The sequence below is a fragment of the Macaca fascicularis genome, chromosome 1 (genome assembly GCF_037993035.2).
Source record: "Macaca fascicularis isolate 582-1 chromosome 1, T2T-MFA8v1.1".
Lineage (NCBI taxonomy): Eukaryota > Metazoa > Chordata > Mammalia > Primates > Cercopithecidae > Macaca > Macaca fascicularis.
This window is the reverse complement of record NC_088375.1, coordinates 27,422,021-27,447,443: the sequence shown is the minus strand read 5'-3', so window position 1 is coordinate 27,447,443 and position 25,423 is coordinate 27,422,021. Positions and strand designations below refer to the sequence as shown.

At 38.2% G+C, this 25,423-nt stretch overlaps 2 protein-coding genes and 1 long non-coding RNA gene across 10 annotated transcripts in view; 2 read left to right on the top strand and 1 right to left on the bottom strand.

Annotated features, from left to right (window-relative positions):
- Positions 1 to 16,069, bottom strand: part of FIRRM (FIGNL1 interacting regulator of recombination and mitosis) — a 57,742-nt gene extending 41,673 nt beyond the window's left edge. The window contains exons 1-8 of one of the 8 annotated variants that reach the window (XM_065523287.2): positions 15,900 to 16,069; positions 12,140 to 12,180; positions 10,162 to 10,250; positions 8,424 to 8,528; positions 7,551 to 7,691; positions 6,623 to 6,788; positions 4,804 to 4,888; positions 2,997 to 3,135 (exon numbers count right to left, since the gene is read on the bottom strand). In XM_065523287.2, coding sequence (XP_065379359.1) covers positions 2,997 to 3,135; positions 4,804 to 4,888; positions 6,623 to 6,788; positions 7,551 to 7,691; positions 8,424 to 8,528; positions 10,162 to 10,250; positions 12,140 to 12,180; positions 15,900 to 16,009 — 876 coding nt within the window. In that variant the 5' untranslated portion in view covers positions 16,010 to 16,069. Of the gene's footprint in view, positions 1 to 2,996; positions 3,136 to 4,803; positions 4,889 to 6,622; positions 6,789 to 7,550; positions 7,692 to 8,423; positions 8,529 to 10,161; positions 10,251 to 10,959; positions 11,085 to 12,100; positions 12,181 to 13,960 lie in introns of those variants that run through there. The other 7 variants (XM_065523340.2, XM_065523357.2, XM_065523380.2 and 4 more) reach the window with 7 other exon arrangements.
- Positions 16,070 to 16,245: 176 nt separating this feature from the next.
- Positions 16,246 to 18,635, top strand: METTL18 (methyltransferase 18, RPL3 N3(tau)-histidine). The gene is made up of 2 exons (XM_005539951.4): positions 16,246 to 16,328; positions 17,271 to 18,635. Exon 2 carries the CDS (start codon positions 17,473 to 17,475, stop codon positions 18,589 to 18,591), a length of 1,119 nt encoding a protein of 372 aa, XP_005540008.1. The 5' UTR covers positions 16,246 to 16,328; positions 17,271 to 17,472; the 3' UTR covers positions 18,592 to 18,635.
- A 1,311-nt stretch (positions 18,636 to 19,946) lies between these two features.
- LOC141408183 (uncharacterized) lies at positions 19,947 to 25,023 on the top strand. The gene is made up of 2 exons (XR_012421204.1): positions 19,947 to 20,097; positions 24,801 to 25,023. It is a non-coding gene; the product is annotated as an uncharacterized lncRNA (long non-coding RNA).
- Positions 25,024 to 25,423: the final 400 nt, after the last annotated feature.

Below are 25,423 nucleotides of genomic sequence, written 5' to 3'. Positions count from 1 at the left end.
ATTAGAGTGGAAATTAAATTATTTCTAAGGGCCACACAAATAAATTTCCCTATGTTTATAGAAAAACTAAATAATTGGGGGCTAAAGAACTATATGTTAAAACTATACATTAAAAACTCTAATAGAATATTCTCATTTTAAAAACCAATTTCAAGACTCGAGAATAAATATCGATTTTAGGGGCTGTTATGGATTGAACTGTGTCCCTCTCAGAAAGCTTTTAAGTTCTAACTCTCAATACTTCAGAATGTGGCCTTATTTGGAAATAGGGTTATTGAAGACATAATTAGTTAAGATGACGTCATACTAAAGTAAGGTATGCCCTTAGTCACTATCACTGGTGTTCTTATAAAAAGATGATGTGAAGACACAGAAAGAGAACAGCATGTGGAGTTACACAGCTGCAAGCCAAAGTAAGCTGAAGATTGCCAGTGACACCCAGAAGCTAAGAAAAAGATATGACATATATTCTCCCCTAAAGCCTTCCAGAGAACATGGCCCGATTGACACACTGTGAACTTTTGCCTCTAGAAATGTGACAGAATAAAATTCTATTGTTTTAAGCCACCTAGTTTGTGGTAATTTGTTATGGCAACCCCAGGAAATAAATACAAGGAATGACACATCACGTGCTTCCATAAATAGTGTAATATTAATTAAATCTACTGGTTTTATTGTGACTTTTTTCAAAGTGAGATGATATGGCTTGAAGATTGGTGTCCTCCCAGACACCTAACACCCAAAGTGATACTATTAAGAGGTGGGGCCTTTGGGGAAGTGATTAAGTCACGAAGGCTCTGCCCTCATGAATAAGTGCCCTTATAAAAGAGGTTGAGGGGAGGTGTCTTGCCCCTTGCACTAAGTGAGGATGCAGCAGCAAGGGGCTATCTTTGAAGCAGAGAGTACACCCTCACTAGACACCAAATCTGCTGGTGCCTTGATATTGGGCTTCCCAGTTTCCAGAACTGTGAGAGATAAATTTCTAATATTTATAATCCCTTACCCAGTCTAAGGGATTTTGTTATAGCAGCCTAAACGGACGAAGACACAAAGTGAAAACTGCTTGGAAAACTTCAATACTTCACTTTGATTGGTAAATAAATATTAACAGTGAGCAGCAGAGGGCATCGCTGATCAGAATTTGGAGTTAAGACTGAAGAAATTATACAGTCCACCTCAAAGCTCCATTTCAGGCAATGGACAGTAAGCAGAACTGGTCACATTTATCAGTCCCAAATTTGAACAAATGAGTAAAAATATGAGAATTTTCTTGGACAGTTAAGAGAATTTAAATTTTCTGATGTCCATCTATAAGCAGTTTATATAAACTGAAAATATCCTTTATATATAAACAGCCACCCTGGCTAAGCAGCCCCCATACTCTCTCTTGCCACTATGGACTATACTGTTGCTTAGGCTTTCTTCATCTTACTCCTGTCCAAATATCTCTGTTTAATTTTCCTCTCCAAGTACTAGCTGGAAAGTCTGTGGTGTCAAGAGAAGCAAGAAGGAAACTGAAAGAGGAGGTTGGGGTTGAGAATATGAATCTACAGGACAAAGGTGAAGAAGAAAACAACCTTCCTGCCATTGATACAGGATACCCAAACAAACTTCTCCTTTTAGCAAGGTAAGAGGAATCAGAAAGGACGCATGAATGAAGTGAGAACAAAAAAGAAAAGGGAAAAAGGAAGAAGAGTTATAAGGGGAGGGGCAGGTGAGATAAAGAAGAGAAACAAGAAGAAAAAAGTTAGCCCCTTCCTAACACTACTCCTCATTTCCTTCTTACTACCTTCAGAATTTCTTTTTAAAGTTCCATCCTCCCCTAGGGTCTGTCCTTCCAGATCATCCCTGCCCTAGGAGTTACTACCAGTTTTAGGACTTGGATGAATCCCTACACTTTCACCCCCATAGCTGACTGGCAGGGAAGAGCACAGGTACAAAAGAATTCCCTATATCAGCTTGCACGTGTACAATAGAACGGGCTATGTCATTGCTATTCAAAGAAGAAATACTAAATTCGTGGTCCCATTAAAATTATTACATACAGGCTGCGTGCGGTGGCTTACACCTGTAATCCCAGTACTTTGGGAGGCCGAGGCGGGTGGATTACCTTAGGTCAGGAGTTCGAGATCAGCCTGGCCAACATGGCAAAACCCCGTCTCTACTAAAAATACAAAAATTAGCCAGGCGTGGTGGCAGGCACCTATAATCCCAGCTACTCAGGAGGCTGAGGCAGGACGACCCCTTGAACCCGGGAGGCAGAGGTTGCAGTGAGCCAAGATCATACCACTGCACCACTGCACTCCAGCTTTGGTGACAGAGTGAGACTCAGTCTCAAAAAAAAAAAAAAAATTACATATAACTGTTAGGTCCTGAGTACTATTAATCTTATAATTTAGGGCTATTATAGTTAAATAAAATTAGAGGGCTAGTCTGAAAGCAAAAGGTACTAATGAGTTATAATTCCCAATAATCGTACTACAAATTTAATCTGTTTCATAAATGGAATACCAATTCAACGCTCTCCTTTTCGAAATAAAAATGAATGTATGAATACATCAACTTTAAAAGACTGATACATATATATACATGCACAAACATACTTGTATCCCTAAAGGTTGCAATGCATTGGTGAAGAAAAAATGCAAGATTGATTGCGGCTATATTAGATGTTATATAAATATGAACAAAATAATTTGTTTTCATGCAGAAAAGAATGAAAGGATTCAGAGAAGAATGCTGTAACCAACCAGTCACAATGCAAAGAGGGAGTCAGGTAGACCCTAGAGGCAATGAGAGCAGTTAGGAATCTAATGCAATGCTCTGGGTGAAAAGTAATTATGGGCTATAAATAATCCCACAGATCAAAAAAAAACACCCAAATGAAATAAATTAAAATCCTCTTAAACAGACTGACCCAGACATTCAAATGAGATTTACTAATTGCCAAAGAAAATAAGAGTTGCTGTTTAAAATGCTATTAGCCCAAATTTTACCTGTGCATCTGACTGTGTCATCTGCTCAGCTAACTGTAAACAAGAATGGAAGGAGAAAAGAATGTCTTCACACAAGCTAGTAATTATATCTTTGTGTTTCAACTGGCTTTTTATTATGGACTGGTGCTTAAGGCTCTGCCTAAATGAATAAAAAGAAAAGAATACAATCACCACAAGTAACACATCAAGTAACTTAGGACCACCAACAATATCTACCTTATAGAACATTTAAAAAACAATCACAAAGCATCATATATGACATAATATAAATAAGATATGCCTATTTACCTTTGAAGCAGGTATATTTAAATAAGCTGCTAATTTTTTCTCTGTGTAAAATATTAATTGAATTCTTACTACGTACCAGGCACTCTACCAGGCCCTGGGGACAAAGGGGTCAAACAAACGGACACAATCTCTGCCTTACCTGCATGAAACTTGTGGTCCAGCATGAGAGAGAACGTTAAATAATTGTAAGAATAATTAATTAGGGCTGTGATTTGTCAAATGACAAAGTCTAAGGTGCTACAATAGAGATACCTAATCTAGTTTATTCTTAGCGTAAGGATATCAAAGAATGTTATCATGAAGATATAAGTCTTAAGCTGAGAACTGAAAGACAATAAGCAGGAGTTAGCAAGGTATACAATAGGAGAGAGATGCATCCTAGGCAGATGGAAAAACCATGAAAAGGCTCTGGGACAGGAGAGTTTGGTATGTTTGAGGAACTAAGAGCAGGGAGAGAGTAGCATGAGACAGGCTGGTGAAGGAGGCAGCGTCCAGAGAGGATTAGGTTGATATTCTTAGTAAAATGGGATAGACGTTAAGCAATAGAGTGACATGAACTGATTTGCTTTTTAAAAGATCATTCTGCTGGGTAGAAAATGAACTGGAAGAGGGTAAGAGTGGAAGATATTCAGTGGTGATGATAGCGATGTGGCTAATTCCTTGAGCATTAACTATGTGTCATGCACAGTTCTAAGCATTTCAGTGATGAACTCAATTCTCACTATAACCCTGTCAAGAAGGTTATATTATTATTTCCATTTTCAGATAAGCAAACTAATGTTCAGAGAAATTAACCAAATAGTCCAAGGGCTCAGAAGGAGTAAATGATTTCAGAATGGATTTAAGCACATGTGACACAGCTTCCAGGCAACACTCTTAACCACTGAATGGCAACTTAATGTCCTGGTAATTTCTTAGAAGAAAAGCACCTAACACCTGAAAATACACCGACCTTTAATGTTTTATGTATGTGTATAAAGTAGATATTCTTAACCATTTTTACATCTCAACCACATCTCCTCTCAGCCCTAAGAATCTGATGAATGCTATGGGCACTATCCCTGGTGACCCGTTATAATGCTTCAGTTTCAGAAAGTTAAAATTACTGTATAAATGGAATTAAGTGTGAACAACTTAAAAGTACCTAATGAAAAGATTATATTCAGTTCTAATTATAGTTACCAATTTATCTAATCCTAGAAATAGGATACTTGAGAGCTGGTTAAACAACAGTAGCAGCAGGAAAGTGGTTAAGTTCTAGTCTGGCCCATGGCCCATTATTTCTGAAGTACTAGCTAACTAGGAAAAACACTTTTTTTATTTTTAGAGGCCACAGGGTAAAGAAGTCCAACTTGGCTTGAGAGTTACATGTATAATATCTGGATTACCAGACAGCAGTGTCAGTGAACATTAAATTCACACAAAATGTTTCAAATGCAATCTAAAGAATCATGAATAATTAAGATTGGGGAATATGGAAAACATTTTCTAAAAAGTAAAAAATAACAAACAAACTTACTTAATTATAAACTTCCAAGTATTGGCATGAAATGCATGGTCCATACTGGAAATAACAGAGCAGATATCCAATAAAGAATGAATAACTGCAAAGAAAGATAACAGAACTTTTAAGACATCCAAATATCATGGGGGTGAGTTTCTCCCATAATTAACACTATCTACTGAACAATTTCAACATTTGATTGAATTAAAATAGGTAACACAGTTTGGAAATAGTTGTGTCAAAAGAATTATTTAAACTATTTAAGTGTCACACTTGTTACGGTTTTTATACCTATTGAAAATTAACTTTTGAAGTTTATACCTACCTGATGACCTAAATAAAACTAAAAATGTTCAGTGGAATAAAAGTTGTACCCTATTATAACTGAAATATTCTACAGATATAATTCTAATCCAAAATGACAAAACAAATTGCTAAGGAAAGAAAACCTAAAAAGGAAGAATTCAAATTAATTTCCATGGTATTCATGCAAGGCTTTTACTCAGCCTGTGGTAGACTACTTATAAAAATGGCCACAATGACTGCCCTTTGTGAATCCACACTTTTCCACAATGACTCTGGGCTAAACCCTATGACCTGCTTTGGCCCGGGGGACAATAATAAAATTAAGGCAAGCAGAAACTTGGAAAGTGCTAGCATACAGGGACCTGCTCACTCTTGCTACTCTTAGAAACCCTGAAACCACTGGCATCAGGTATCTGAGATGTGGTGAGCCTGCTGAATGATGCACATGGCTTTCTCAAGTACTTCTGCCTCTGCCAACAGCCAGATGTGAATGAAGTCGCTGAAGTCACATGGGTGAGCTAGTGCCCCAGGTGGATCAGAGAAAGTTATCTCAGGGGATCCCACCCTAAACTGCAGACTCACAGAATCATGAATAAATAAAATAGTGAATAAATAGACTTTGAGAGGGTGTGTTGCAGAGGACAGGGCCCTGATACATTGCACAAAACCAAATTTCTCTCTTTATACCAAAGTTTTGAATGCAAACTTTGCCCTTATATTGTTTTTCAAACTCTTGTTCATAATCCATTAATGAGTGATAAAATCAATGAAGTGTGCTACAACCAGCAATTCTTTAAAAATAAACTAGTATTGGCCAGGCAAGGTGGCTCATGCCTGTAATCCCAGCACTCTGGGAGGCTGAGGCAGGTGGATTACCTGAGGTCAGGAGTTCAAAACCAGCCTGGCCAATATGGTGAAATACAAAAATTAGCCAGGTGTGGTGGCGGACACCTATAATCCCAGCTACTCGGGAGGCTGAGGCAGGAGAATCGCCTGAGTCCGGGAGGCGAGGTTGCAGTGAGCCAAGATTGCATCACTGCACTCTAGCCTGGGCGACAGAGGGAGACTGTGTCAAAAATAAATAAATAAATAAAAATAAACTAGTATAAAGCGCACTACATGTAAAATGAGTATACTTCATTATAATATGAGAATAGACATATTTACATACACATATGCACATATTTATATGTATTCTGGAAGGAAATATAAACTGCATCTCAATATGAGTTATGGTTTAAAAAATGTGAAAGTTATTGTCTCTGAATATGGTCAACCTCAGAGAACATAAAGTTATATAAGTTAATCATTGTGGAGAAATTACAGTAACTGAATACGCAAATCTAGGTTAAGGCACCCAAAATAAATTTTACAAATTCCAAATTTAAAGATTAAAATGTATTTGGTAAGATTTAAATCAATGTTAACGCAAAATTAGTAAGAAAATAACAGGAATCATTAGAGACAATTTTAACTGATATATGATTTACAGTCACCATATACTAAGCAGAAAGTTTTCTTCACTCACCTATTACCATATTCAAAATATCATCATTCTCATCTACTGAAGGGTCCATGCAAACCATGTCCAGCAGTTCCATTAGCTGCTTTTGAAGAGAATAGGCCTCCTTGAAAAGAGCCTGAAGAAGGTCTGAAACTAGGTGTAAACGCCCAGAATACACAGATTCACTATTCTGATTACGGATAAATAAAAATGAGAGAAAAAACAAATCATAAAAAGCTCAAGAACCAAATTTGCTTTAATTCATACTATTAGAAATCATAAATTTACTGAATCACACATTGATTGTTCAGTGAACATCCATTAAATATAGTGTACTTCAAGAGATGCAAGCATGTATAAAATATTATTTGACTTCCATGATCTTACAAATACAGAACTAAAAGAAAGGTAACATTAGGCCAGGTGCATGACATTTTTAGCATCCTATCAGCAAAGAGAGGTATTAAATAACTAGCTATTTTCATTTGCTCAGCAAATAGCAATATTAAAACTGTCTGAACCCCATAAATTCTAGGCAAGCTTTTGTGCCTCAAGGCTACCTTTGGAATGCAGAGATGGACTAAATAAGGATTAATTTCCCTTTATAAAAGGAAGTTCTGACATCTAATCATAATGGTAACTGAATATTGATCAATGCAACATGACAGAACTATTTCAGGATCCCTGTGTCTGTCTCAACATAAATTCTTAAAATTTCTTTCTTTATAGAGGGGAAATAAAATAAAACTAAAAACTCCCAAAAAGCCACTTTTAATGACTTACTTATAACCACTTTTTTTGAAACAATTGTTTACTTACATGTTCTTTATTGTATAGAAAAGTTTATTTCAATAATACAGACTAAAATGTAAAATCTTATAAACATTATTTTACTCAGCCCCTATGCACATTGATAATATACCATTCAAAGTATAATTAGACCTTTACTCACCTTACAATGCACAAATGTGCTTTTAATTACATGAAGGACTGAGGAGGGGAGACTCTGAATATTTTCCAAAATGATGGAGTCCTGTGTGGCACAGACATGCTGAACACATCCTGTAAGAGCTCCTAAGAGCTGCACCATTGTCTGTGAATAAGGAAGGAAATTTCATTCAGAATATATTTTTTGTGCACTGAAAAGGTATTAGTCAGTATGCTGGGTGCTACAAATACAGCAGTGAACAAAACACAGTCTGTTCCTCTTTTCACAGAACTACAAATACTGGAACAACTGTCTAGCCATTTAGAATCCTAACCCAAACTTCAAAACACATGGCAGGTGTTCTACACATATCCCTTGAAAATACAGGTCGGGTAGGCTGAGCACGGTGGTTCACGCATGTAATCCCAGCACTTTGGGAGGCCAAGGCGGGCGGATCACGAGGTCAGGAGATCAAGACCATCCTAACACAGTGAAACCCCGTCTCTACTAAAAATACAAAAAATTAGCCAGGCGTGGTGGCGAGTGCCTGTAGTCCCAGCTACTTGGGAGGCTGAGGCAGGAGAATGGTGTGAACCGGTGAGGAGGAGTTTGCAGTAAGCCGAGATCACACCACTACACTCCAGCCTGGGTGACAGAGCGAGACTCCGTCTCAAAAAAAAAAAAAATATAGGTAGGGTAAGCTAGCTTGATGACTTGTCTTCTTATAAGAGTTTATTATTCAGAATTCATGTTTCTATATTCACGTCTTTAATTCTATACATTTAATTCCAACATTACACCATTACATAAGAATACATGGCTAATCAGTATCAGTATAAAAATTTTGATATTCTTTAAGCTCCCTCTCTCTCCTGCTTTCTAATACATTTGACTTACCTGTAAAATATTCCTTAGAGTAGTCTGGATTTCCAAATTTTGGCTTGACAGTCCTCTGGCTTGACTGGTTAATTCATATACCATGTCATCAAATAATTTCACAGTCTGTAAAAACAAATCAAGTAATAAACAGTAATAAAAGAAATCACTAGAAAAGACAAGACAAAACTTTACAGAGAAAACACAATACGATAATTTGATTTTGCACTTAGTAACGGGCTATCATCTAGCTTAACAATTGTACCTAATTAAGCACAAAATATAGAGAAAAGGTACTTTTACAATATAATTCCCCCCAAAAGCCTCAAACAGAAATTTATTTTCCATTTCTATGGTTTGGATCTATTTAATAGCATCAATTTTTTGAAAAAATCACTCAAAGTTCACGTTTTAGAGATGCAAGAAATAAAAGTATTACTTTTGCACAATAAATTTGACTGTCTTGAAGAATCCACATTCGTATGGCTATTTACAAGGGTATTTTCTGGAAGGAATTTGCACTGAATCTCCTAATCACTACTTGCTTATTTTCTAACCAGTTTCCTTTTTGACCCAATTCAAGATAACCTTCCTGAATTAAGAGTATAGTATATGACCTTACAACTAAGCTTTTTGTCTGTGAAAAGTTAGCCACCCTAAGATCTTAATACTTGGATCTTTCTAACAATTTAAATGACCTAAACATTATAAGAATAGCAACATAGTCAACAATACAATGTAGTTAAAGAAGATACTGTTTCCCGTAGGCCTGTTAACATTCAACATCTATTTTTATCAATGTAATAGTTGAATCTTTTTCTGGTGGTCAAGAACAAATTCTAAGAAATATTTCAATAGAGAATCATCAAGTGACTATGAGTACAAGAAACCTGAAAGATTATGTTTAAAAGCTAAAGTTAGAAACCCATTTCAATAAGAGATTAATTACAAATAATGTTTCATTTTGGCACCAAAGTATCTTTGGTTGCCTCCATTTAAAACAAAAAAAGTATGCTTGTGCTTTTCAGAGAAAACGTATACCATATATATCTAAAAAGTAATAACGTAGTCTGTGAATTTAATGTTTTATCTTAGTTACTTGATTTTGGCAATATTCCAGCTTTTTTTTTTTTTTTTTTTTTTTTGGGAATTCAGGGTTTCACCCAGGCTGGAATACAGTGGCTTTAAAATACACGAACATTTAAAATTGACTACAAATAATTTAAAATCAATTAGCAAAAGACTCATACAATCTGAAAATAAAAATTTTTTCTTTTTTTTTTGAGACGGAGCATCGCTCTTATTGCCCAGGCTGGAGTGCAATGGCGCGATCTTGACTCAATGCAACCTCTGCCTCCCAGGCTCAAGCAATTCTCCTGTCTCAGCCTCCTAAGTAGCTGGGATTATAGGCACCAGTCACCATGTCCAGCTAATTTTTTGTATTTTTAGTAGAGACAGGGTTTCATCATGTTGACCACGGCTGGTCTCGAACTCCTGACCTCAGATGATCCACCCACCTCAGCCTCCCAAAATGCGTGGATTACAGGCATGAGCCACCACGCCCAGCCTATAACAGTTTTTAATTGCCTAATGATCACACTAACACGATTATAGTCTCACATGAGATCTATTTACTCCTTATTTTTATTTTGAATATATTTGATATATTAGAAAAACAGACCCATAATTAATGATAAATTATCTAAGACTGAGAGGTTAGATTCCTTATAACATGTATTTTCAGGTAATAGTATTATACCTTTGGTAACACTTGTGAAAAGAAAGTCTGTTCCAATGTCAGGTGGTTCATATGAGGTAAAAACATTTCTACAATAATTTTCAAAATTTCTGTAAAGCAAATAACATATTTTATAAAAATATTGTCATGTCAGTCAACAAAGGCCACTGCCCTTTATTAAATGCAAGAATACTACCAATCTAAAGTTTGATATACTTTCAAAACACCACATTCTATGTAGGGAAACTATTAAGTAATAGCCAAAAAAAAAAAGAGAGACAGCGACAGAGAAAGGAAACAACCTACATATCCAACAACTGTGGACCAGTTGAATAGGTGTCTGTACATCTATTGAATAGGATCTGCCATCATTAAAATGACATCTTAAAACATGAAAAATGTTCAAAATGTAGTTAAACAAAAAGTTTCCAAAATATAACACCAATTTTAATATAAACATGTACAAAGAATGATGGATAGGCTGGCAGGAACATACGGAAATGAGATGAGACTGTTCTCATCAAAATCTTAACCATTTCAGATTAGATGTTTTGTAATCTTTTCTGTTTTTCTATGTTTCATATTTTCCACAATGAACATGAATCACTTCTATACTCAAGATAAAAAAATAATTTACTCAAAAAAAATTATGCCACGCATGGTGGCTCATGCCTGTAATCCCAACACTTTGGTTAGCTGAGGCAGGAGGACTGCCTGAGCCCAGGAGTTAAAGACCAACCTGGGAAACATGACAAGACCTCATGTCTACCAAAAAATAAATATATAATTAGAAAATTAGCCAGGCATGGTAGCACGTACCTACGGTCTCAGCTACTTGGAAGGCTGAGGTGAGAGGACTGCTTGAGCCTGGGAGATGGAGGCTGCAGTGAGCTGTGTTCGCACCACTACACTCCAGTTTTGGTGACAAAGCAAGACCCTGTCCCCTAAAACAAACAAACAAAAAATTAGGCCAAGCATGATGGCTCAGATCTGTAATCCCAGCACTTTAGAAGATGGAGGCAGGAGAATAGCTTGAACCCAGGAGTTCAGGCTGCAGTGAACTATGATCACACCACTGCTCTCCAGCCTGGGTAACAGAGCAAGATCTTGTCTCGAAAACAAAACAAAACAAACTTCGGGGCTAGGCTTGGTGGCTCATGTCTGTAATCCCAGTAGTTACAGAGGACAAGGCAGGAAGATCACTTGAGCTAAGGAGTTTTGAGACCAGCCGGGTCAACATGGTGAAACCCCATCTCTACTAAAAATACAAAAATTAGCCAGATGTGGTGAAGCATGCCTGTAATCCCAACTACTTGGGAGACTGAAGCAGGAGAATCACCTGAACCTGGAAGGTGGAGGTTGCAGTGAGCAAAGATCATGCCACTGCACTCCAACCTGGATGACAGAATGAGACTTCATCAAAAACAAAGGAAAAAAAAAATTAGGTCCCATTACACAATGTAGATTCAAATTATAAATGAATATTCCACAACCAAGTGAACTCTAAATAGAAAAGCTAACTCAAAATACGAGTAAACTGAGCAGTCTAAACTCTCTTCTGACTAAAAGAATAAATCTTGTCAAGTAAGACTGAAGACGATGTGAAAATGAGAAAGCCAACTTCCTCCAAATGATAAATTTGTTATCACCTAGACAATCAGCTTTTGACAATTTAGAAAGTATTTTCTAAATGACACTAAACATGTTAGAGACTGATAGTTATTCAGTGGACTGTAAATCATGTTTTACATAGGTCTAATCGTAACGTTTAATATTTATTATTTACAAAACACTTTTGGTATTTATCCAAAACGTAATTTAAAACTTTTAAGTGCTGGAATTTGAAGGAATTTGTTCAAGTAACTGAAGGTGATAAAGGCTGTAACATAGAAAACAGTTACATTTCAAGGGAATACAAAACTGTAAGGACACATCCATTGAGGTATGTGGGGACTCGTACCTTAACATCAAATAATACAGTTAAAACAATTTAACTTACGAACATGCTCAATCCAACTGTCAGAATGTTGAGACAATGAGTAGAATAATTAAGGAAGATACTAGTATCATAATAATAGGGTATTCGTTATCAGAATAAACTTAAAAAAAAAAAAAACCCTTTTGAAATTTAAGCAATGACCCATAAGAGACTGGAATTGGACTCAAATTACTGGCTTAATTTTGCTTTTAAAAACTTAAGATTAGGTAAACAGTATTGTGAAAATACATTAAAGAAATATTTTGAAAATTGCCCAAGGACAAACTTGCCTTTTCAAACTATGCATAGTCATGAAATATTTTTGACAGATGAGAAACAGTGCTACAGTAATCCACAGGTTTATGATTTATTTATTTTTTGAGAGAGGGTCTCGCTCGGGGCCAGGCGGGTGGCTCACGCCTGTAATCCCAGCAATTTGGGAGACCAAGGCAGGTGGAACAAGAGGTCAGGAGTACGAGACCAGCCTGACCAACATGGTGAAACTCTGTCTCTACTAAAAATACAAAAAAATTAGGTGGGCATGGTGGCGCGCGCCTGTAATCTCAGCTGCTCAGGAGACTGACGCAGGAGAATCACTTGAACCTGGGAGGCGGAGGTTGCAGGGAGCCGAGATCGCGCCATTGTACTGCAGCATACACGACAGAGGAAGACCCCGTGTCAAGAAAAAAAAAAAAAAAAGAGAGGGTCTTGCTGTCACCCAGGATGGAGTGCGGTGACATGATCATACTTCACTGCAGCCTCAAGCTCCTGGGCTAAAGTGATCCTCCCATACCAGCCTCTCAAGGAGCTGGGATTACAGACGCACACCACCATGCCCAGTTTGTACTTCCAATTTCTATTACAAGAAATTTCTCTTTCCTCAACATTTCTATAGTACTTAATTTATACCTGTCTTGCGTCACTCATCACCTTTTATCTTATTTTCATATTACTTACATATCTTTCTTACCAACCTTATTAGACTGAAATTCTTCTGCACATAGCAACTTACAAATACATGACAACAAATTCTCCATATATACCATCAAAAATAATTGTTAGAAATGTTTTACTGTAACAACACTATAAGAATCATCAAAGAATGTCAATAAGAAAAATGAATAACCCGCCCGGGCGCGGTGGCTCACGCCTGTAGTCCCAGCACTTTGGGAGGCCAAGGCAGGCAGATCACAAGGTCAGGAGTTCGAGACCAGCCTGGCCAACATGGTGAAACCCTGTCTCTACTAAAGATTCAAAAAATGAGCCAGGCATGGTGGTATGTGCCTGTAATCCCAGCTATTCAGGAGGCTGAGGCAGGAGAATCACTTGAACCTGGCTGCTGTGAGCTGAGACGGCGCCATTGCACTCCAGCCTGGGTGGCAGGGTGAGACTCCATCTCAAAAAAAAAAAAAACAAAAAAGGAACCTATAATCCCACGACACTAATACAAGAATTCATTCCTCTTCTGAAATCTTATTTTCCACATATATTTTTACAGCAGCAATCAAAATGAGGTCATCATTAACTCAAATTTGAGTTCAGTAGGATAGAATTGGCCTCATGAAAAAATTTCAGTAAAGCTCAAATAATTGCTAGCTGTTCCAAAATTAGTCACTTATGATTATGCAGACATGCAGGTAAGGCCTAGAAAATAATATGTAAAATGCAAAACATGAAAATGATTTTGGGGGATAGTGGCATTGTAGATTTGTTGCAAATTTTTCATTTGTTAAAATAGTGAAGCTAAAATACTACCATAAGCTGAAAAAAAAGTATTGTCTAATTAGACTCTCAAGAATTTTTAAAACATGAAATATTTTTAGCTCTTTAATGAATGCTTACTATGTGTCAGGCACTGTTCTAGGTGCTGAGGATAACACTGTGAATAAAATCAACTTGCTGCTTTTATGAACTTTGCAACGTAATGTGTAAAAGTGGAAAATATACAAAGCAAACAAGAGCATTTCTTTTAACGATAATGTGCTTTTTAGAAAACTGAACAGGTCAATTGATACAAGTGTAAGACTGGGTTTGTGGGAACTACCTAAGATTGAAGGCTCTGAAAAAGCCCCTCTAAGGAGGTGACATTTGGGCCAAGATATAAACATGAAATATGCAAAAGGCTGGGAGAACCAGGCTGAGCACAAAGATCCTGAGGTAGGTGAGCCTAATGTATTCATGAATAGAGTGTAGTTAACTAGGTATGAGAGAAGGGCAAGGCTTAGATCACCTGGAGCCTTGAAGGTAAAGTGGTTTAAAAAGGGAAATTACGTGATCTGTGTTTTTCCCCTCTGAGCTTTCTTGTAATAATTATGAGTAGAAACAAGGAAACTATTAATACTCCAAGTGAGAGGGTGATAGGGGTTTGGAATCAGAGTGGTAGCAATGAGGATGGAAATAAATGGATTGATTCAAGACAGTTTGGAATCAGAAACAATAGAACTTATTGATCGGGTGTGTGAGAGAGACAGGATTCAAGGTTTCAGTTTGTGAAACCATTTACTCAGATGAGGAAAACCAGAGGAAGAAGTTCCGGCTTTTTTGAATATGTCGTTTGAAGTGCAAAGCTAAGTGGGAATGTTGACTTTCAACTTAATGAAGTCTCTCTATAAGCTTGTGGGGAAGGAGAGGAAACATGTTCCGTGTCTCTATTCTCCCAAAGGCTAACATCATGTCTCACACACATTATGCATGCAGTTTAAGTGTTTTTGAATGTTTTTAGGGTGGCTATTTGTTTTCAAGTTGAAACTCCTTTAAGACGGCAATTGTGTATCTACACAAAAACTTAAAAAGGGGGCCTTGGCACTTTCTGAGATTTTGCTAATGTCTAGGTGAATGACTTCTATGTGATTATATGGGGCTTTAGCTGCACAATATTTGTGCAGTGTTGAGACTGTCTCAAGTGAAGGTTACTTTTTTTGAGTGTAATTGTATAAAGGTGGGCTCAAAAGTTGTGAAAAAGATACATATACATATGGTTTACCATGAAAAGGCTAGGATTCCAGGCACATTTACAACCACAAAGGCATGAGACCAATCAAGAATGTGCTGCACCTGGATGACAAAGGCGCTAAGCGCCTCAAATGCAACAGTCAAAAGCCAACAAGCGGAAGCAACTCTTTCAGAAAAAGACTCCAGCCCAGCAAGAGGAGTGAGAACTTGCCTCAAAAAAAAAAAAAAAAAAAAAAAAAAAAAAAAAAGAAGAGGAAGAAGAAGAAAAAGAGGTCTGAGAGAGGAAGGAGGAAAATTATTTTTATTTACTGAACATCTTTTAAAGATTTCACACCACAGAACTGTGTCCTTTAATTCTTACAACGCTAAGAAAGGCATTATTCATATTCACCACCCTTTTTACGGGAGACAAAAGCTCACAGTATCTCGCTTTATCTCAACCTATTAAGAGCCAGAGCTATCCTCATACTCCAGGTCTGAGTCCTTGCCTCTCCCATTACCCACTACCAAAAGTATTTACACTTAATTGCAAGCAACGAGTACACAAAAACTCAAAGAAGGAATGGAAGAAAACGCCACATCCACTGCTAAACCCTTAGGTCAGAATACGTCCGCGAGCCTTTCCAGGGCCAAAGCCTTAGATCTACCATGGTTGTCGCTTCCCCTCCAGTCCCTCGCTTTTCATCCCACTCACTGACAAAGAAAAGAAGGGGTTCACGCCGCGGTAATATAACCCAGCCTGACGGTGAGTCTGACGGCACAGAAGAGAAAGGTTCGCGACCCGCCCACACCCCTCTCTAGGTGGAAATGACAACTAAGGAAGGATATGAGGAGTCGGGGTAGGACGGATGGCAGTTCCCGGCGGCATAGTTCCTCTGGCCAGCTACTTAATTCTTCCAGGTGAACCGCGCTAGCCGGGACGGCGCGTTCCTGAGACATACTTTCGTCAAACAGCACACCTTCAAACCAATCCCGCCACAGCCCAGACCGGAAACTCACAGTCCCGCCACAGCCCAGAGCGGAAACTCACAGTCCAGCCAACCCTTGCGCTCTCTCCGCCGGCTCCAGAACCATAGAGAGGAGGACGGCTGGTTTCTTGGTGAGCCCGGGTCCCTCAAGGCCGGAAAGAAAGTCGGGCTTCTCTAGCCTCCGGAGGACTCGACTCGCTGGTGCACGATTTCAGTCCGGAGGAGGTGTCGTGAGATGAGCTTTTTCAGACGCGCGATCCCAGGACGTGTCGGGAAGCTAGCATTCTCAGGTCTGGATCACTGTAAACATTACATTCAAATGGGGAGGTGAGGGCCAGAAGTCCCAGATTTGCTACCCATGGGGTTTTAAGATTGCACTTCTAGGGTCGGATTTGTCCTGGGACCTGCAGCCGGAAGTGACTCCGAGCCTTGCAGCGTGATGGGAGAGAAAAGAGGCGCCTTCCTAGCCGCTGGACTGGGTGACCCTCCTCTCCCCCGAATTGTAAATCTTGTGTAAAGGGAATAAAGATCCCACTTGCCAGAACTGTAAAAACAGAGGCAGATGGTATAGTGTCTAGCGCAGTGGATAGAAGATTCTCAATAAAGTTGCTTCTGATTTCTACAGGCCTCTCCAAACTACCGCATTGCCCTAGTTTGCGTTCGCTCTGTCATCAAATTAGTCTTTACTAATTATTTCCAAATTACCCCCACTTCCATACATTTAGGGCTGCTGTTCTCGACTAAATGTTTGGAGTGAAGTCTTGGATGAACTTACACACACCAGACCATACCTATGCATGTTTTTAAAGGGACGCCCACTTATCAAAATAAAATATTGTACGTCTTTTGTAAAAGACAGAAGTGAAGTTATTTTGGAAGCTTAGGGGGTGAATATGGTTGGACACAGTCAAGACAGCTGAAAGATGGCAAGTAACTAGGCCGTCCTGTCTGAATATCTTGGACTTTATGTTTGTCCAGGTGGTGGTGGTGGTTGCTGCTGCTGTTCTTCTGTTTGTTTTTATAGCTGATTTTCTTCTCCCACTTTTGAACCCTTAAGGTGTATATGAGCGTCCAAATCTCTTTCTCTCTCTCTCTTCCCCACAACTTTTTTAGAAAAGGCAACTGTATGGTGGGGCGGGGAGGGATTGGGGATGGCTGTTTAATATTACACTTTAGTGAAATGTGCCATTTTGCTTTAATCATCATTTTCTTTCTGTTTTTTTTCTTTCCAGAGTTACATGGAAAGAGGACCGAAGACGTCTAAAAAGTGATTTGGAAATACCTCTAAATGTTTGTTACCATGTATAAGCTGCTAAAGAGAAATTGGGCCCAACAAAATTAATTGAATAATTGAGGCAGGTTTGTGTGTGTCATCAAATTCTATCCAGAAGTTGAAGAATCTGAATTTAACAATCGTGTGCATTTAATAAGAGGATGACCTTTCAGTTTAATTTCACTATAGAAGACCATCTGGAAAATGAATTAACACCCACTGGAGATGGAGCTTTGACCCTGGATTCCTCAAAAGAGCTGTCAGTCTCAGAAAGTCAAAAAGGAGAAGACAGGGACAGAAAATGTTCTGCAGAACAATTTGACTTGCCTCAGGGTCACTTGTGGGAACATAAGTCAATGGAAAATGCAGCTCCCTCTCAAGACACAGACAGTCCACTCAGTGCAGCCAACAATTCAAGTAACTTGGAGCCATATGGAAAACAGCCCTCCTTGAGAGCTGCTAAAGAGCATGCTATGCCTAAAGATTTAAAGATGTTAGAAAATAAAGTCATAGAAACATTACCAGGTTTCCAGCATGTTAACTTCTCAGTAGTGAAAACCATCTTGTTGAAAGAGAACTTCCCTGGAGAAAACATAGTTTCAAAAAGCTTTTCTTCTCACTCTGATCTGATTACAGGTGTTTATGAAGGAGGCTTAAAAATCTGGGAATGTACCTTTGACCTCCTGGCTTATTTCACAAAGGCCAAAGTGAAATTTGCCGGGAAAAAAGTCTTGGATCTTGGTTGTGGATCAGGTTTACTGGGTATAACTGCATTCAAGGGAGGGGCCAAAGAAATTCACTTTCAAGATTATAACAGTATGGTGATTGATGAAGTAACCTTAGCTAATGTAGTAGCTAATTCCACTTTGGAAGATGAAGAAAATGATGTAAATAAGCCAGATCTGAAAAGATGCAAGAAACCAAAAGTAACACAAGAACTATATAAATGCCGATTTTTTTCTGGTGAGTGGTCTGAGTTTTGTAAGCTTGTACTTAGCAGTGAAAAACTTTTTGTAAAATATGATCTCATTCTCACCTCAGAAACCATTTACAACCCAGATTATTACAGTAATTTGCACCAGACTTTCCTTAGACTGTTAAGTAAAAATGGACGTGTACTTTTGGCTAGCAAAGCACATTATTTTGGTGTAGGTGGAGGTGTTCACCTCTTTCAGAAGTTTATAGAAGAAAGGGATGTTTTTAAGACCAGAATACTCAAAATAATTGATGAAGGATTGAAGCGGTTCATAATTGAAATAACTTTTAAGTCTCCCGGTTAATATTCACTGAGTAACCAAAATGAAATAAACAGAAGGACCAAAAATTTGAGTGTTTGATTTCTGTCTTGCTATTAATTTTTCTGAATTTTTGATGTTTGTTTAGTTTATCCAAATCATAAGTGAGCTGTGTTAGCAATCTTGTACTCACTAGGTGAAACTGAGAAAATATCCTTGTGCATTTGATGAGATCTCCTGGGAAATCATTTTGTAGCAAATTCTGGTATTCTCCATCTTCATTCTATTTGACCTTTTTACCATCTTTGACATTACATGAAATTGTACCCAGGAAATCCTGCCATTTCTTCTCTCAAGTCTCTGAATTTCTTCCTGCTCTTTGTTAGTTCCTGGTTCACGTGAAGTGTCTGATCAGATCACTATGCCATTAATATACATCACTAAATATTAGGTTTGAAGGCCTTAGGTAAATAGGAAGAGGTTTTTGTTTCATTTTGTTTTTATATTCATTTACCTTGTATAGTAAGGATCAGAATGGTGAGAATTTAACTAAATTCACATGGAGATGAGGAAATAAAGGGAATCTGTGATAGAGTATAAAAGTGATGCAGAGAACTTGTACTACTTTAGGTTTACTCCTTATAGCCAAGTGAGAGATCCTGCAGTCTTGGTAGGAGGAAAAAGAAAAAGAAAGGAGAATTCTAGATTTGGGGGAGTATAGACTTCTCACCAGTTGTTAAATAGTAGGAAAGAAAGGAGAAAGTGTTTTGTTGATTCAAATGCAAAAAATTTCACATTTTACTTCATTGGGAATTGGGATCGGCCTTGCTCTCTATAACAACAGTAAAATTGACAGCATTTTTTTCTTTCTTGGAAGTAGCTAAAATAATCAGACGTCATGGATTCAATTAAATGTGATATTTACTGGACATTTACGGTTAACTAGGTAGTTTGTATAGCATCTTGCATAATACTTAAAACCTTATGAGGTATATGTTATCTCCATTTTAGTAGTGATCATAATAGCTAACAGTATTTAGCATTTAGTGTAAACAGAAGACCTTTATATATCTTAACATTAAATATTCATAACTGCCCTATAAGACTCCAAGAAGTTAATTGATTTGCTCCCAATCACATTTCTCACCTTGAGCCAGAATCTGAAGTCTTAAAAGTCTTTACGCGCTTTCATCATCCAGTGGTCTCAACTCTACCAATGCCTATTTTCATCACAAATATTTCTTAGCACCCTCTTACTACTCTAGAATGAGAGTCATAGTTAAGGAACCTTACATACATTATTAAAAAGTATATTCCTCATTTATATATAATTATATGTGATATTCACAACTCTAATATGAAGAAAGTAATTTATAATCAAATAATTTATATCTCATCAGATACACACACAGGTGTAGCTACACAGAAGACACGCAGCAGCCAGATGCTTATACCTAGGAACAGGGGTCCCTGATGCCCAGGCCATGGACCAGTACCAGTCCGTGGCCTGTTAGGAACCGGGCTGCACAGCAGGCGGTGAGTGGTAAGCAAGTGAGTATTACTGCCTGAGCTCTGTCTCCTGTCAGATCAGCAGCTGCGTTAGATTCTCGTAGGAGTGCACACCCTATTGTGAACTGCACATGTGAGGGATCTAGGTTGCACACTCCCTGTGAGAATCTAATGCCTGATGATCTGAGCTGGAACAGTTTCATCCTGAAACCACTCCCCTGCCCAGCCCTTCATGGAAAAATTATCTTCCACAAAACTGGTCCCTGGTGCCAAAAAGGTTAGGGACCACTAACCTAGAGTACCATTACTGAAAATGCCACAGCTACAATTCCAGACTTACCTACTAGGTAAGGTAGAACAAATTGGCCTTGACAGCTGGATTGGGGAATTGAGGTACAAATCACTGGATAGAGGCTCGTAATACAATAATCAGTTTCAATGATTTTGAGACAAATAGGTATCTCTCAATTCTCCGAGAGAATTAGACTTTTAATGAGGTCTCATCCAGGAGGCCCATTCAGGAACAGCAGAGACACAGCCTCTAACTAGGGGCTCAGGACAATTTCACTTCCCAGGGAGAGGGTTCAACAAGTGCAGAAAGGATCAAAGCAGAAGCCCAGTCATGGGAACTAGATAATTTGGGGCATTAAAGATAAATTTGGGGCTGGGCACAGTGGCTCACACCTGTAATCCCAGCACTTTGGGAGGCCGAGGTGGGCAGATCACCTGAGGTCAGGAGTTCGAGACCACCCTGACCAACATGGAGAAACCCTGTGTCTACTAAAAATATGAAATTAGGTGGGCTTGGTGGTACATGCCTGTAACCCCAGCTATTCGGGAGGCTGGGGCAGGAGAATCGTGAGAATCGCTTAAACCCAGGAGGCAGAGGTTGCAGTGAGCCAAGGTTGCACCACTGCACTTCAGCCTAGGCAACAGGGAAAGACTCTGTCTCAAAAAAAAAAGTAAAAGGAAAAAAAAAAGATAAATTTGGGGGTATCAAACAGCCCAAAGGGAACACACCTACCCAAGATTGCTGGCAGCAAAAGGGACTTGGGACACAAATTATGGCTACAAATCCAGAAAACAGATACATAGCTTTCTCATGTAACAGTGTAATTTAATCATTTAAGGGTTATGATACTTTGGGTTAAAATTCCATTTCTCCATCTGTAAAACAAAGTTTATCCCTAGCAGAGTTCTTTGAAGATTAAGAGTTAAGCATTTATCTTGGTTCCTATCAAGTTTCCTATGTATAAGTGGAAATTATTATTTTTGATAATTCTTACTATTTAGTCACCTGTTTTCTGAATCAGATAGGAAGTCCTGCTCACATTTGTTAAAAATGGTGTTTGTACCTTTGCAGTATACAAATCTCTGTTCAGAACTTGAAGAAACCACTAAGTTCTAGGCCTTGCTCTGCCCACCATTAATCTCCACTCTCTCTCATCCCATTCCCCTCCCCACTCCTCACCTCCGCATTCCTAAATTGTCTTTTTTGTAAGCTTTGGTTGCAGATTATTTAGGATGAAGAAGAGTGCATCTTGTAAATTTGCTTCTAAAACCTAGTCACGTATGTGCTGTGTTCTGCCTTTAAACTGCCCATTTCTCAGATGTGCCTGTCCTCTAAGTTCCAGTTTTCATGTCCCACAGATGACGTTCTGTCCATGTTTCAGAAACTCATGGAACCGTGTCTGTGCTAAGCGTTGTGACTTCACTGTGTCAAATGTGATGGCCAGTGACACATCTGCTGTAGGGTCTGTCAGGTGGATAAGTATCAGCGTTTCATCTAGAGAATGAGATTTTCAAGAAGATTAAACCTATCTTCACTTTTCAATGCCCTCCATAGTATTTTCTTCAGGTGCTTACTAAATGGTCATTTGAAAAAGAGGAATAGCAAGGAAACTCAGACTCCATGAACTTGATTATTTGCCTCCACTTTAGCTGGGACATTTTGAATTTTTCATACCATGTTTATGATGGCATTGTGATTGCTGATAATAAGGTTTTCTTTGGATGAAAGTACACATTTAAAATTGCCATCATAACTAGTGCAGCCCAGGAGAGAAGTTGCTCTGTGCTTTGTAAGAATCCTTTATTGCAGTCGAGGGATGCAGCTTCTATATAGCCCGGATGGTTGGGGGAAGCCATAGTACATTTATAACTACTAGAAATCCAATTTCTGCCTTTTCAAGGAATTAAAAGGAGTGTCATCATCTATACGGGAGGTTATCTAACAAAAGTGCTTTTTCTATTTGAAAGAAACTATGTAAAAATTACAATGACAAAGAAAAACTTTATAACTTAAATATTACCAAAGAAAGTGGGGCATTTTACCCCTCACAGAGCAAGGTAGTGGTCAATTTGTGATCTGCAAAAAAAAGATATGATGCAGGGATACTGTAGCTGTCCTTTTCCATTTACTGGTGGGATGAAAAAAGTGGATGTAAAGGCTTGCCTTTGGCAGTAATGTTGACCCTTGAACAACATGGGGACAGGGGTGCCCACCCCCATGCAGTTGAAAATCGACATACAATTTTTGACTCCTCAAAAACTTAACCACTAATAGCATACTGTTGACCTGAAGCCTTACAGATAACATAAACAGTCATCTAAGAATATTTTGTATATCATATGTATTATAGATTGTATTATAATAAATTCTTTTGTATGTCATAGGTATTATAGATTGTATTCTTACAATAAATTAAGCTGGAGAGAAGAAAGTGTTAAAAAATTAGGAGGAAGAAAAAATATATTTACTATGTCTTCATGCTTGTCATCTTCAAGTAGACTTCAAGTATCTTTGAGTAGACTGAGGAGGAGGAGGAAGAGGATTGGTTGATCTTACTGTCTGAGGGGTGGCAGAGGTGGAAGAAAATCTGCATATAACTGACCATGCAATTCTAATCTGTGTTGTTCAAGGGTCAATTGTATATATGTTAAGCCTTTACAATAGAATTGCATGTACTTAGTCTCATGAATCCCCAAATGCCTTGGCTGTGCTGCTGGTAGACTGCGTGGTTCACAGTACAAAGATAAAGAAGCTCCTTCCTCCAAGTAGATTTGGCCCCATGATAGGGGGAATGGTGGGGTAAGTCAAACAAAATCTGTTTTTAGCCCCACTTGCCCTTTCAACTCTTCTTAGTCATCTTGTGGCTTAGTACTACAAACTTCCACAGTCTTCCAACTGATAAGATATAGGAAAATGGACAAAAAGTGATCAACATGAAAAAAAAAAAACGATGTAACATACATCACATGTAGGAAGGGGGCTGTAAGACATAGGTTTTTCTTCTTGCAATGATTTGGTGCTCACAAGAGCCATTCCATTGAGGACATCCAGCATGACAAAATGGAATAAAGTTTTAGTAATCCCATTGTGCAGTAGATTGTTAAAGAAAAAATGGTTCAATGATATTTGTTAAAGCATGGAAAGGCAGACTTTATTCATTACCACTGAAATAGGTATAGGGACCATGGCAATGGGATTTTGCAGTAGGGGAGAGAAAATAGGCTTAACTGCAGAGTATGGGCAAGTGGGAATTTATAGCCAAGGAGCAAGGTGGGTCAAGGGGTCAGTGAATGAAAAAACACTAAGAGGAAGCATCAAGGGTAAGGAGGATTCTAACCTAACAGAACCTAACAGAATTCTTGCTGAAGATAAGCCAGACATTACTAGGGAGACAGATAATAACTTTTGAGGTGGGGATTCTTGCTAAACTGACTTAGCAGAGTTCTTTACTAAAACTGGATTTTACAAAAAGGTCCACAGATAGGCATAAGAGAAAGCCCAGAAGCCTAACTAAATTTTGGCCAAGAAAAGAATCTGTCAAGGTGAATGCAGAGTTTGAACTAGAAATTAGGGCTACAGAAGAAAGTATTCTTGTGTGAGCCTCCCACCACTACACACTGCACACTGCACACTGCACCCTGCACCCTGCACCCTGCACCCTGCAGTGAAAGCATCAAAATGAGCATGAAGTCAGATGGCTGCTGAAATCTGTCCCTATCACCCCATTCAAGAGTCTTAGATGTTCTCTGCCTGTCCTGGCTACACTGCAGCAGTGGCAGCATAGTTCTGAAAGCCTCCAAACATAATCCAGTTAGCCACACAGTATCTGTGTAGCTCTAGTAATTTTCAAAGTCTACTCTCAAACCTCCAGCAGGTCTCCACCAGTCAAGTTCTACTACTGGTCTCAGTATAGCGGTCACGGATCATTCAGTCAGCTCAGTCACCTCTCAGATCTTCCTAAGGCTACAGAGGAGAAATCAATATGCTTCACAATGTGTAGACAACAAACTTGTCCACTGCAAGATCCTGAAAATTTTATTCAAAGAGATAAATAGGAAAAAAAATATTTCTATTCTGTCATGTCTGGTCAAGACTTGTCCAGATTCTTCTTTCTGTGTGTCTAAAATGTCCTAGAGCTCAAAATATTTCTAGATCTCTGCTATTTTAGGATAAATAACTTCTCGTGAATTTCTGTAAATTAGATGCTGTACTTATTTTAAATTGCATGAAAAAAGTATTCAGTGTGTGGGCATTTTTTTAAAGGGAGAATGTGTGTGGAAAGGTAGACTAATGCCTAGAAATTCAGAACACAGCCAGTCAGCTCAGTGGCACAGCAAATTGTCATTAACCAATCTCTATGCCACCTTTTTTGTTATCATTGCTATTCTACCTTTGTGTTTTAAAGATCTTCAGAGGAAAGCACATTTTTAATGATTTGCTTTTCTTCCCTAAGCTTTCCACAGATTAAACTCTGCATCCTGTTTGCTTTGCTGTGTTCAAGCTTCTCCAGGATTTTTACAATAAGAACCAAAAAGATTCTTACTTCTATGGAAAATACCTCAGATATGCATTTTCTTAGAAAGGTGGTCAGATGTTTTGAATATTCTGCATTTTATTTCCTTTAACACAAAACACATTCAAGCCTGTATTTTAAATATTAAAATAACCACTCGTTTAACTTTGTGACTAGCTTTCATTTTCCCAAAGTAGGAAAAAAATATTATTTATATACCCTCCCTCAAAATACTTCAGAAACTCTTGTGTCTTACCTCCTAACATAGTTCAACATAAAGAGAAATAACTTTAATTACAGTTGAAATCATTAGAGATTCTTAAGTTTTTGGTAATTTTAATTAGGTTCACTATCATCTATTACTGTCAAATAGATATTTTACGTGATTGCTTAAAAAGAAATGACAAAACCAAATATAAAAACCTGAATGTAAATTATTTTACCCATAATTGGTCTAAAAAAAAATCCTGGATCAGCCCAGTATTTGATTACATTGATATGCACAGGAGACAGGGAAATACAGGTTCCCTGGTAAAGGCCCCACCTTCAAGTCTGAAAATCCA